The sequence below is a fragment of the Lissotriton helveticus genome, chromosome 7, assembly GCF_964261635.1.
Source record: "Lissotriton helveticus chromosome 7, aLisHel1.1, whole genome shotgun sequence".
Taxonomy (NCBI): domain Eukaryota; kingdom Metazoa; phylum Chordata; class Amphibia; order Caudata; family Salamandridae; genus Lissotriton; species Lissotriton helveticus.
Window position 1 is genome coordinate 1323383389 of NC_136068.1, and position 13537 is coordinate 1323396925.

Consider the following 13537-nt stretch of genomic DNA (forward strand, 5'->3'; position numbering starts at 1 on the left):
TAGGTTAGAAGTGTTGTGGTTGGGGGCTGTGAATTCAGGGGTGATAGGCCTGCGGGTGCTATGAGTGGGGGTCCGATGACTGGCGAGGTGCTGTTTGAACGTGGGGAACAGGTTGTCTAGTAGTTCTAGGTTCTTGTCAGTGGATTGAATTAGGATAATTCCGTTATTGTATATAGTTATGGTTGTTTTGCCCGGGAAGAGTTGTGATGGAGTGATGGAGAGTTTTAGGCCATGCGCGAAATTCCTGGAGGTGGCGACAGTGAGTAAGGTGCGGAATGTGTTTCTCCATTGGGCTCTGCGTGTGGTGTGGAAGATAATATCAATGTTCAGCGAACCATTGACTGGTGGGAAGTAGGTGTCTGCACAAGGAGTTTCCGGGTGGGACCTCAGGAGGTTGTGTTTAAAACGTTTGGCGGCTTTTTTGGTGAGTGAAGGTGGGTAGTTGATTTTGTATGTGTGGTTGCCGATAGGTTCCATAATGGGAGGACAATCTAGGTAGGTGTAGGAGGGAGGGTGTAGGGGGGAGGGTGCACTGTCCTAAACAGTTGCAAGGGCCTAAAGTGATACTAGTGCACGCACATTAATGTTATGCGCAGAGTACCGCTGCAGACAATAATAGTGAGATAATTGGGAGCGACACTAGTGCGCGTACTTGAGGTAGTAATTGGTACATACAGGATTGACTGACACTAGTGCGTTGGCAAGGTATTTGAGGTAGTACTCGGTGCATACAAGATTAACACTTGAGATGGGTGCGAGTTGCGCAAGTATAGGGTGCGCAATAAGGATATAAGGGTGCAGAAAAATGCAAGCAGATAACACATGCGGTAGTAGTCAGTGTATACGGGAAGGGACAATGTATGTGCAGGTTACATCAGTGACAGGTCTATGTGAGAACAACGATAATACAATTTAGGTATAGGAGTGAGGGGTGACAATATTGAGTAGTCAAAAACTGCGTACGTTACAGGAGTCTGTGGTAGAATATCATTGCACACACAACTTATATGAACCAACAAGTGACATTAGTGATCAGCAACGAAAAATGTATAAGGTATAAAATGTGAAATGTAGCACTGAAAAAAAATACTTGAATAAAGTAAACTAGCTGTGCAGACCATAAAGAATATCTAAATCGAAGGTGCCAATAGTGAGTTAGTCAAAAATCTAAAATAATATGAAGGTACAGTGAGTCTGCGCCAGGGTACCCTTGCACGTACCACTTATATGAACCAGCAAGTGACATTAGTGAGCAGCAACGAAAAATATATGAGATATAAAATATGAAATGTAGCACTGAGAAAAATACATGAATAAAATAAACTGTGCAGACCATATAGAATAACTCAATCGAGGGTGCCAATAGTGAGTAGTCAAAAATAAGCAGGGTACAGTGACAGAATACAATTGCACACATAGATTTAGATGACACAGATTAAATGGCACAGCAGGTGGTATTAGCGAGCAGCAAAAGAAAAAGAGAAATGTATGAGGTAACAAACGGTGCATTACCGTTGACGATAAAGTGGGACGTGCAGACTGCAGTTAGGAATATATAGAGTATAATGCTTCTGTACGAGGCAGAAATATATGGGTATCAATTGCGTTTGCACTTGGTGCAGAAAAAGTGAAGTGTGCTGGAAACAGTTAAGGAATATAGTAAAACATATCACTGCGGCCAGGAAAATAGGAAGTACCAGTCGGTGCATTAGCTACAAGTAGCCCTTAGACTAAGCAGGCCACCTCGGTGGATGACTAGCCCAAGATGGTCGTCCGAGTATCCTATATGGAGACAAGCTTCCCTTGTAGTAGTCCTTTGTCTGTTGTGGATGTCTTTTTTGAGAGTTTTGTTTCCCTTTCTCTCCTCTGGGGCCGATCTGGTTAGTCCCTCATCTATGTTCGTTGGTGGGGAGGAGAGAGAACGTCTCCAGTGTTGCAGGGAGGAGAGGAGAGCGTCTTATCTCTTTTTTGGTAACCCTTGCCCCTTTGGAATGTAGCCTCATGGACGTCTGGTGGGCAGTGGAGGCGATTTATAGCTCTTCTTTATGGCCCCCGCCATTTTAGTTGGTGAAGAGAGCAGGAACGCTTTGTCCGGAGAGATAAGATCTTGCAGGCATAGAGACTTGCATGTAAAGGACCCCTGTAGTGGTCGGTTTTGCACATTCAATATAATTGTTTGCGTGCAGAAACCTTCACGAGTCTCGAGTTCGTCATGCCTACATTGGAGTTCTCACTGTCGAGTTCTCACTGCCTACATTGGAGGGGGGGAGGGGGTGACGGGGTGCATCCAGCTGAGGGGTTCGCTAGCTAATTCCGCGTTGACCCCGAGAGAACCCCCGGGAATGAGGTCGCTCTCCCTTCTCTTCACTTTGCCTCCCCTCGCTTTGCCCCCCCTCTGTACAATATACAGCTCACCTTCCTCCAAATGTCGCCGCGTTGTGCAGATTCAGTCCGGGGCAGGATTTAGGCGCCGCGCAGGACAGCCCGGCACCCTGCTTGAGCGGGGGTACCAGCGCTGCTTGCGGCGGTGAGCGTGATTGAGCAGCGGCAGCTGCAGGCAGGCAGATTCAGGCAGGCAGGCAGATTCAGGCAGGAAGATTCAGCTCGGGGCAGCATTTAGGCGCCGCGCAGGACAGCCCGGCACCCTGCTTGAGCGGGGGCACCAGCGCTGCCTGCGGCGGTGAGCGTGATTGAGCAGCGGCAGCTGCAGGCAGGCAGGAGCAGAAGTCAGGCGACCAGCCTGCAGGACAGCAGGCTCCCGCCGTGTACGGGACACCAGGGGTCTCGGCTGTACCTGTAGGCAGTGGAGATGGCTCGTCTGCTCTTCTCCTGCGAGGCTCCGCGCACCAGTGCATGCAGGCTCCCGGAGCCTCAACCGCTCAGTCCCGGCAGCGCGTTGGGGGTCTGTCGTGTCCAGTCGCACTGGTGATCCACTGGATAGGAGCCAGTGCCGGCCGGCTCAGTTCAGTATCCGACCGCTTGTGCTCCGGATTTCTTGGAATGGACGGGCGGGCGGGTCCGTTCTCGGGTCTCGTCCTTTTTGCAGCTCCGGCTTAGCTACCGGCGTTTTCTGCCATGGGACCGGCCAAGAGGGGGTGTCTCTCTAAACCCTCCGATTCCACCGATGTTCCTCTGCTGCAGCGACACACATACTTGGATGGACACACATACTTGATCCATGCTCAAGGGGAGGGCCAAACACATGAAGAGGCATGACTCATGCATGCCATGGCAAACAGGGACGAAGGATAGATGAGCTACGTTCGAGCTTACAAATGGTAATCTTTGGGCGGGTTGTAAACCCACCGATTGTAAACATGCCTTGACGAGACAGCGCATGCGCTGTGTCTAGCCAAGATCTTAAAAGGGGAGTGCACACTTATAGGGTGTTCAAAAACTAAATAAGGGCCTTCTTAAAAACGACATGTGTCTTAAATGTTCTTAAAATAAACATTTAAAGACACATCAGAGGAGCAGTTCATGCAGCAGACATACGTTTTTGTGCAGGACTCTGCTTTTCAAGGCAAGACAACAAAAACAAAATCAAAGTAATTGCAAAGCAAAACAATATCTACAAGAAATGTGGTATTAAGTATGAATATAGCTTGATATAGAATTGAAGTTTAGGTGTCAAATACATGGCCAACTATGTAGGTTGGAGTTGTCTTGTACGCACGAGGAGGGTTCAGTCTAGTGTGCACTGTTGGGATACATGTGCTGTGGGGGCAGCAATCCTTCGCCAGCTGTGCAGCTTCGAACCGAACTGTGCACATGACAATGTACGGGGCTGCATCTAAAGTGTACTATGGTGTAGGATATGGTATGACTGTAACTTACTATGGATTTGATGTCAAGTTACAATGGCTTAACTTAGTCAACTTCGTTTTGGTACTTGCTGGTGTGCAATGCCGTGCGGAGTCACTAATGACCGTTTACCTAAAGACCAAGCAGCCCCTCTACAACACTGCCTAAGTAACCCTAGAATATTTCTCAAGAGTGCCACAAGATGGCATAGTTGAGCTAAACATGCCGCAGATAACTTATTCCAAAATGTTATATGGCATAGTAAGTGAGCTCAGGTCACAGTTCAATCCCGGCAGGGACAATTCAGCCCTCCATCCTCTAGGGGTGACTGACAGACAAACATTAATTTAGGTAATACTGAGAGAGACTGGAACGCGAAGAATTTAAATACGAGTCCGACTGAAAATAAGCCATTTAAACAAGCATTGGCCGTGCGGCTGTGAAAGTAACGCGGATCTGAAAGCAAAGGTGATGGCAGAGACGCGCTCTGTGGTGGGGGAGGGGCAGAGCGAGGCGCTTGGGAGAGCAAGGCTTAATTAGCCATATATGCCATGTGACGGCTGCAGGCGTGCACGTGCGCGTGGCCGCAAGCTTGAGGCCAGGAAAAGATTGTGGTAGCATTTTGAAAACCCCCTTACTAAAAGTCGAGCAAGCAGCGCATGCCCTGATCTAGGCTCGACCTAAAAAAAGGGCTTATGTAACGCGTGATTTAAACTAGCCCACTTCAATTTTCTACACCGCACATATACATCGCATAGACCGAATACATGTCCACGATGCCAAATAGCTCCAGCAACTTTTCTACACCTGGTCTGGGATTGTCCCACCGTACACACTTACTGGGGTCGGGTGGTTGAGACACTACAGTGTGAGGGGGGAGTGACACTAAGGCCAGAACCTCCTGCTTGTCTAATGGGTATACTTAAACAAAGTACGGGAAGAATAATGCAAAGGCAATTCACACAACTGGAGCTATTACTATGAAAACGACGAGTAGCTATGACTTGGATGGGCACTGGGGGACCCAATTTACAAAGGTAGGGTAAGGAGGTGAAAGAATGGCTGGAGCAGAGGAGCTCAGACTACGCAGGTGTAGGGTAGATGAACATGCAGAAGAGGATTTGGCATCATGGAGAGATTCCATAGAGGAATTTGTAAAAGAAACTGGGCAGTATTCAGGCTCTGTTTCGGAGGGATATGCCTCGGCTACGAAAGGTCTTAAATCTAAAAATGAAGGAACCTCCTATACTGACCACACGCAGCACACTACCTGTAATATTGAAGGCCTTTAGAAGATGGGAATGTATTACTAGAAACTGCACTGGGAAAGGGTGGAATGGCTATAAAGTTTATTTCAGGTTTGTAAAGGTTATACGGTATAACACTGTCAACAAATGTGAAATTGAAAAATACATTCTTTAAAAAAAAAGGATGAAAAACAAGATTCATTATGCAAGATTGGGATTCGTTGGATAAGTTTACAGTGTCGAATTGGCTGGGACAAAGCTAGCATATTGCTGTTTTCCAAATAAAGCCACCATCCTAAGGGGAAAAGTTCTAAATATACTTGTAGACCAGGTCTCAGTATCTTTAAATTAGATCTGCCCAGGTACTGCTAAGGCACTTAGGCATTAGTTTGCTTTAAAATGGTAAGGGGCACCTAACTATTAGAACTCAGATTCATGTTAATGTAAGTGGAAATTACATCTTAAATACATTTAGAAGGCACCCTTGCTTAGGAATGGCTTTTACTGTCTCATAATCGCACCACACTTAAGCATTTCCATTGCTCAAATATACATAAAGAACACCCATAATCACAACTAGAACCATGAACAAGAACGTACTTTTAACATATCCCAGGAATAGATCACAAGAAGTGAAATGTGTTGGGACCGAAGAAATATAAATGATAGCAATAGGTGTGGATAGCACTGTAGAATTGTTTAGCATTCAAGGGTTTATGCAATCCAACTTGCCCTGGAGTTGTAAACAAGAAACCTTACCAATGGGATAGGAAGTGTAGGTATTTTGTGAAGACTGCTGCTCTTTGGTCTGCAGGTCAGAGAGGCTGTGCGTCTGGGTGTGAGGCGAGAAATCTGTGGCTGATTTCCCTGCAAAGGGGTGCATGGAAGGGTGAGTAGGGGGCGGCTGCTGCTTCATCAGCAGGGCTTGGGCCAGCTGCCGCTGGTGCTGCTGAATCTGTTGCTGCATGTTATTGATTGTACGTGCAACCTGGTGACAGGAAAGTAAATTAAAAGAAAGAATTTAAATTAACAAATAATGGCGATTATTAGAGTAGAACTATACAGTTGCAGACATCACTGAAATATCATCCTTCACGTGTAAATAATTGTATGCCTTGAACCTTCAAATAAGTTAAAAACATTCCTGTACCCATACTTTCCCAGATTTAAAACCTCAGTGTATACTTCTCAGCAAAAGAATAGAAAAATAGTAGCAGAAAGGCATCATAGAGCAGAAAATTGAAGCAAAGAAGACCGCTTGTATGTTACCATCTCTCTTCATCAGGACGTATTAACATCATAGTACTTGCAAAACTTAGACGATCTGCAATGTCTGAGGGTCTCATCTAGCCATCACATGAATCTGTTTAACTGGCTTGTCACCACTGAAGTAAGGATGATCATGGTCTATCTCAAACTGGCCCCACATACATTTGCTCTTCTAGATTATGCAATGAAGCAAGGGCAGGTCATGGAAAGGACTCATTAAATAATTTAAACAACTCTGCAGCACAACTTATTAAAAGAGCCAAATTCATTGGTTTCTAAGTGGATACAAAGCTTAGTCATGTCAACCACCGGACATTAAACGACTGTCCTCCACAGAGTGAAGCAATTCCTGCCAGAAGATCACATCAGAACAGTATACTTCTGTCAAGTGCTCACAAAACCAATTGGACACCATAGAGAAGTTACCCGGATCAAAGGTCTTATGAAATGTAGTAGCATTAATGTACAAGAAGGCAGTCCAACTTAACTGGCTCCCTCTACACAGCCTTCAGCCTCCAAGACCTGCTGCATCGTTTAAAAGGGTGTTGAAGACTCCATCACACCATGCATAGCACCCCAAGATGAAAATGTTTACAGGGCTTTGCAAGACAGACTGGAACCTAGGACATGGACGAAAAAAGGAAAAGACCAGGTGCCAGGCCTTTTGTTATAATTAGATGAGCGGTAATTCCATCCCTGTTTGGACCCATTCATTTCGAAAGTTTGAGATGCAAGACAAGTGTGAGATTCTAAGAAAGATTTGAGGTTTGTAGAGCACTGTGTGAAAGAAAAGCTTGTAGGATCCATGCAAGTCTCGCCACCCTGGATTCCCCCACGTGTTTAGTTTTCTAAAATTTGAATGGCTGGTAGGTTTCTGTGGGTGGTGGCAGAGCAGCTAACCCTACAATAAATCTCTAAAATTAGCAATTTAGGGCCTTTTGTGTTTCAGTCTCTCGGCCCACCCTCACAAGTGGGGTTCTTTTGCAACTGGGAGACAAGTGTGTGAACTCCGGGTGGTAGGAAACGTGTGGATCCAACCGAATTCCAGAACTTAGTCACAGAAATGTGAGAGGATGTGTGTTCTTAGTCAAAGTTTGAGGTTTGTAAGGGCTTCTGAGTAAAGAAACGTGAGGAGAGCCATGCAAGTCAACCCCATCCCTGAGTCCTCCAAGGGTCTAGTTTTAAATAATGTACTGGTTTGCAGGGTTTCGCTAGTTGCTGACTGAGTTAGGGCGCAAAACCCACATCTAGCCACATTGGAAAAAAAGAGGAAAAATGTGATGTGTCCATGTTGTGTTTTGGTCCCTTTCCTGTCACGGGCACTAGTTCTACCTACACAAGTGAGGTAGCATTTTGATGAGGGGGACACATGGGAACACAGAATAGTAGAAAAATTGTTATGACCAACTGGATCTCTCAATATTCTGCGTTCCAAATGTAAGCCAGTGTGTAAGAAAGATGACAGTTTGAAAAATGGTCTCTGTAACACGTGCAAGTATGGTTACCCACAAGTTCATATCTGTACTGACAATCACTTCTCCTACACTCCATATCTTGTGATCATTTAAGAAATTGAATATGCTACTTACCAGTATGCATCTGTTCTTGGCATGTAGGGCTGCTAACATTCATATCTTAGCATTAGATCGCCGCCTAGTGTTGGGCTCGGATGATTGCACATTGTTGTCCTGGAAGAGTCTTCGAAGTATCCTGAGATAGGTGGCTCCTCCCCTGGACTACAGTGCGCATGGGCATCGGCTCCATCCCCAGATTGTTTTTCGCCATTGTGGCAGAAGATGGAGTGAAAAGTGTAAAGGATGTCCATGCTAATGAATAAATACAATAGTATATCTGCAGCTGCGACAGGCTCCGGGGAGGAGGGCGGGCGATATGAATGTTAGCAGCCCTACATGCCAAGAACAGATGCATACTGGTAAGTAGCATATTCAGTTCGAGGCATGTGGGCTGCTAAATTCATATCTTAGCATAGAATACATAGCAGTCCCTCCATCAGCGGCGGTTGCCCGTGCCAGCTGCAGAAACCTGAAAAAGTGTCTTCAGAACAGCCTGTCCTACAGCAGCTTGCTGCTTGGAATGCACATCAACACAGTAGTGTTTAGTAAAGGTGTGTGGTGTAACCCACGTGGCTGCTCTGCAAATATCCTCTAAAGGAATGTTCCCTAGGAAAGCCATGGATGCCCCCAGTTTGCGTGTGGAGTGCGCTCTGGGGGGTATTGTTAAAGTGCGCTTGGCTTTTTGATAACATATCTGGATGCATTTAACAATCCATCTGGCTATCCCTGCTTTGGAAATCGGGTTGCCTTTGTGTTGTGGTGCGAAGGCAACAAAGAGTTGTTTTGTTTTTCTAAAGGGTTGTGTTCTGTCTATGTAGTACATCAACGCCCTCCGTACATCTAAGGTATGGAGCATTCTTTCCGCCACCGTTTGCGGGTTTTGAAAGAATGCTGGTAAGTCAATAGTTTGGTTTAGATGAAACTGTGACACCACCTTCGGAAGGAATTTGGGGTTAGTGCGTAGCACTACCCTATTTGGATGGATTTGAATGAATGGCTCTTGGATTGTGAGCGCCTGCAGCTCACTGACACGCCTCAGAGACGTAATAGCAACAAGGAAAGCTACTTTCCACGTAAGGAACTGGAGTTCACACGAGTGCAGTGGCTCAAATGGCGGTCCCATCAGTCTGGTGAGAACGACATTGAGGTTCCACACCGGAGCTGGCGGTGTTCTTGGGGGAATGACTCGTTTCAGACCTTCAAGGAAGGCTTTAATGGCAGGCACTCTGAAGACAGAGAGGTGCTGCCTGTTCTGGAGATAAGCCGCTATGGCGGATAGATGTATCCGAATGGAAGTGTACGCTAGATTGCACTTGTAAAGATGCAACAGATAGCAGATGATGTTGGGGATAGATGCATCTAGCGGGTTGATGTCATTGGCTGTACAGTAAACGACAAAAACGCTTCCACTTTGCAGCATAGCATGCTCTAGTAGTTGGTTTCCTCGCCTCCTTGATGATGTGCATGCACTCCGGAGGTAGGTTAAGGTATCCAAACTCTAGGACTTCAGGAGCCAGATCGCCAGGTTGAGCTGTTGTGGATCTGGATGCTGAATGTCTCCATGGTTCTGCGTCAAAAGACTTGGCGTGAGGCGCAGTCTTTGATGCGGCACCACTGAGAGTTCGAGGAACGTGGTGTACCAAGCCTGGCGCGCCCACGTTGGAGCAACCAGGATGAGAGTCATCTCGTGCTGCTTTAGCTTTCTTGCGACCAGCGGTATTAGAGGGGCTGGCGGAAAAGCGTACGCAAATTTGCCTGACCAGTTCATCCATATCGCATTCCCCTGCGACTGTGGGTGAGGGAACCTGGCGGCAAAGAGTTGGCATTTTGCGTTCTCCTTTGTGGCAAACAGGTCTATCTCCGGATGACCCCACTGCTGGAAGTACGGGTGGAGAACATATGGGTGTATCTCCCACTCGTGCATTTGATGGCTGTATCTGCTGAGCAGATCCGCCATCTGATTGTCCTTTCCTGGGAGGTGTTCTGCCATGAGGAAAATGTTCCTCTGAATGGCCCACTTCCACATGCTCTTAGCCAGCTGAGACAGCTGTGGCGAGTGGGTGCCTCCCTGCTTTTGAATGTAGTACATCGCGGTCATGTTGTCCGTCCGGACTAGCACGACTTTGTTGCACAGATGTACAATGAAGGACTTGAGCGCCATGAAGATTGCCATCAGTTCCAGATAGTTGATGTGCATCTTTTGTTGCTGCGTCGTCCATAGTCCCTGCACTGTGTAAGTGAGCACATGAGCTCCCCATCCCTGGAGAGATGCGTCCGTTGTCAGGACAATCTGCGGCACGGGCTCTTGGAACAGTCGGCCCTTGCAAAGGTTGTGTGGAGTCCACCAATGCAGAGAGTCGTATGCCCGGCTGGTAACCAACACTAGGTCTGTCAATTGCCCACGAGCCTGTGTCCACTGATTCGCTAAGCACTCCTGGAGCGGGCGCATATGTAGCCGTGCGTGAGGGACTATGAAGATGCAGGAGGCCATCATGCCTATCAACTGCATGAACACTCTCGCTGGAAGCGAGTGTTGTGGCCTGAACTTTTGGATCAGAGCCTGCATGCTGTCTATCCTGACTTGGTTTGGCTGAGCCATGGCAGTCAGGGTGTTGATCGTTGCACCTAGGAACTGCCGGATATGCGCCGGCTGAAGATGCGATTTTGGGTAGTTCAGGGAGAAACCCAGATCGTGAAGAAGGTGAATTGTAGTCGACATGTCTGCGGCGCACTGTTGCTCCGACTTGGCTTGCACGAGCCAGTCGTCTAGGTAGGGGTAGACATGGATGTTCTGCCTCCTGAGGTGCGCCGCTACTGTCGCTAGACACTTGGTGAACACCCTCGGGGCTGTTGTGACTCCGAAGGGTAGGACTTTGAACTGGTAGTGCCTGCCTTGAATAGTGAACCTGAGGTATTTCCTGTGTGACGGGTGTAGTGGAATGTGGAAATAAGCATCCTTGAGATCTAAGGTTGCTAAGAAGTCTCCCTGGTTTAGCAAGGGAAGAATCTGCTGCAGTGTAAGCATGTGGAAATGTTCTGATAGTATGTACAGGTTGAGGGGACGTAGATCTAGAATGGGCCTGAGAGATCCGTCCTTCTTTGGAATAAGGAAGTACAGGGAATATACCCCTGTGCCTTCCTCCCCCACCGGCACGAGCTCGATGGCTCCCTTTTGCAGCATCACCACTACTTCCTGCTGCAATAAGAGCAAGTGCTCTGCGGACATAGGCCGTTGCCTTGGCGGGATGTTGGGTGGAGTGGACTTCAACTCTAGGCAATAACCATACTGGACTAGTTGTCGCACCCACCTGTCTGTCGTGATGTTTCTCCAGACGGGCAGGAACTGCTGCAGTCTCCCCCCGACAGGTGTTAGGTGGTCGGGGGGCAGTGACAGAGAGTCACTGTTTGCTTGGAGTAGAGGTGCGGGAGCTGTTGTTTCCTCTGCCGCGACCTCTGTTGCTGTTATTCCTGTAACCTCCCTTGTTCTGTTTAGTGAACGAGGATTGTGCCCCACCTTTTGAGAACTGGGATTGTTGACCCATTTGTCCTCTGGTGACTCCACGTGCACCTGAGCGACGAAAATTGCTGCCACGAAACTGTTGTGACTGTAGGGCCCCCATAGACTTAGCAGTTTCTGTGTCTTTCTTTATTTTCTCTAGGGTGGTGTCAACATCCGGACCAAACAGACTTTCAGGATTGACTGGCTGATTAAGAATTGTTGTCTGAATATCCGGTTTAAACCCTGAGATGCGGAGCCACGCTTGTCGTCTCAGCATAACGCTAGTGTTGATAGCTCTAGCAGCTGTGTCCGCAGCGTCAAGTGCACACTTGATGGCTGCGTTTGAGATTAGCTTTCCCTCCTCAATAAGCAGTTTGGTGCCCTCTTGGAACTGTGGAGGCAGGTGTTGTACAATCTGTTCTAGGGTGTCGTAGTGCGCCCTATCGTAACGCGCCAAGAGTGCCTGTGTATTGGCGATGCGCCAAAAGTTTGATGCCTGTGCAGCTACTCTTTTGCCCCCTGCCTCTAGCACTTTGGATTCCTTATCCGGGGGAGGAGCTTCACCCGTAGTCTGGGAGTTGGCACGTTTCCTGGCATTGGCGACCACAAGAGAGTCCAGTGGCAATTGTCCCCGAATGTATGCGGGGTCTCCAGGAGCAGGTCTGTACTTTTTTTCAATGCGAGGGTTGACCACTCTCGCTCTCGTAGGCTCCTTAAATATGTCCCCAGCATGCTTGAGGACTCCTTTAAGCATAGGCAGTGTCTTTACTGTCCTTTCAGAGACTGAAAAAGTGTCGAAAAGGAAGTCTTCCTCAACAGGGTCGGCATGCATGTCCACATCGTGATTGGCTGCCGCCCTTTCGAGTAGTGCATGAAAGCCTGCTGAATCCTCAGTCGGGGATGCCCGTGCATTAAAAGGCTGCGGGTCCTGCCCCGCACCTTGGGTGTTCTGGTCACCAGTGTCATCATATGAATCCGGTTGCACATCAGGTTCATTGATTGGGAAATTGTACTGCTCGTCCTCATCATACCCCTCACCCGCAGAGTGTTCTGGGGAGGGAGTAGGGCTCCGTCTCGGAGGAGGCTGGATTGGTTCCGTGAGGCCTGAGGCGTCAAGGGGCACCCTCTTCTTCTTTAGTGGGATGACATAGGGGTCCACTGGCTCTGAAGTGATTTTCCTCTTATAGAGGGTCAGTTTGCCTGTGTCAGCGTCGATGAAATGCTCCGAATCGTCCTCGGATTCGAGTACCTGACGTGGAAGTGGGCCAGTCGGTGAAGAAATCACCTGTTTCGGTGCCGATTTGGTTGAAAATGCTTTTGGCGCCTCCTTCGGCGGCAAAATAAAGAGAAGTTTCCCAGACGGCTTCTCTGGAGTGTCTTTTCACGGCTGCGTTGACGGTATCGGAGCCGACGGGGCAAAGGCCTTCTCCCTGATTCTTTTCAGTGATTCGGCTATGGGGGACGGCACACTCACAGTTTGTGTCGGCGCTGACGAGGATGGTCTGATTTTCCCCTCGGATCCGACGTCCTTGTGGGCCTTGTGCGCTTTGGGCGCGGATCCTGTCTTTACCGCCTCCGATTCCTGCGTTCGGGGCACAGACTTCTTTCCGTGTGCCTGCGTAGCCTCCTTGGAGCCGACTTTGGCGGGTTTTGACGGCGTCGTAGCCGCTGACCCGTGCCGACCATCTTTCTTGGAGGACCCCTCCTCTGGCGTCGGTTTCGATTTCGCAGCATCGGAATCGACGGACTTCTTCGACTTCTGCGGACCGGAGGTCGACGGAGTCGATGGGGTAGCGGGCACGGTCGCTTTCACCGGCACGGTAGCCATCTTAGGGACACTCGAGTCCTTAACTTTCGGTTTCGTTTTCGGGTCGGCCATTTTAGGTGTTGTCGATCCCGATGGTTTCGGTTTCGGTTTCGAAACAGTCTGCCCAGCAAGTAAGTCCGTGGCCGGGCCCGAAGGCGGGGCTGTGGCTTGCGGCATCGGGTCCTGGGTAAGGCCGACAGGCGATCCCGTGTCCCGGTCGGTATCCTCGTAACCTTCGGGGCAGAGCTCGTCCCCTGAGCTGTCTGCCGCGGCCCCATAAATCTCATCGTCGTCTCCTACCTCGTCGACGTATTCAAGGCCTTGACCCGCGACTCCG

The 13537-nt window shown here is 48.5% G+C and overlaps 1 protein-coding gene across 8 annotated transcripts in view; it reads right to left on the reverse strand.

Moving 5' to 3' along the window:
• TNRC6C (trinucleotide repeat containing adaptor 6C) overlaps positions 1–13537 on the reverse strand; it is a 992178-nt gene that overhangs the window by 270537 nt on the left and 708104 nt on the right. For all 8 annotated transcript variants that reach the window (XM_078654625.1, XM_078654629.1, XM_078654624.1 and 5 more), the window contains one exon: positions 5811–6039. In XM_078654625.1, the coding sequence (XP_078510751.1) occupies positions 5811–6039 (229 nt within the window). The remainder of the gene's footprint in view (positions 1–5810; positions 6040–13537) is intronic.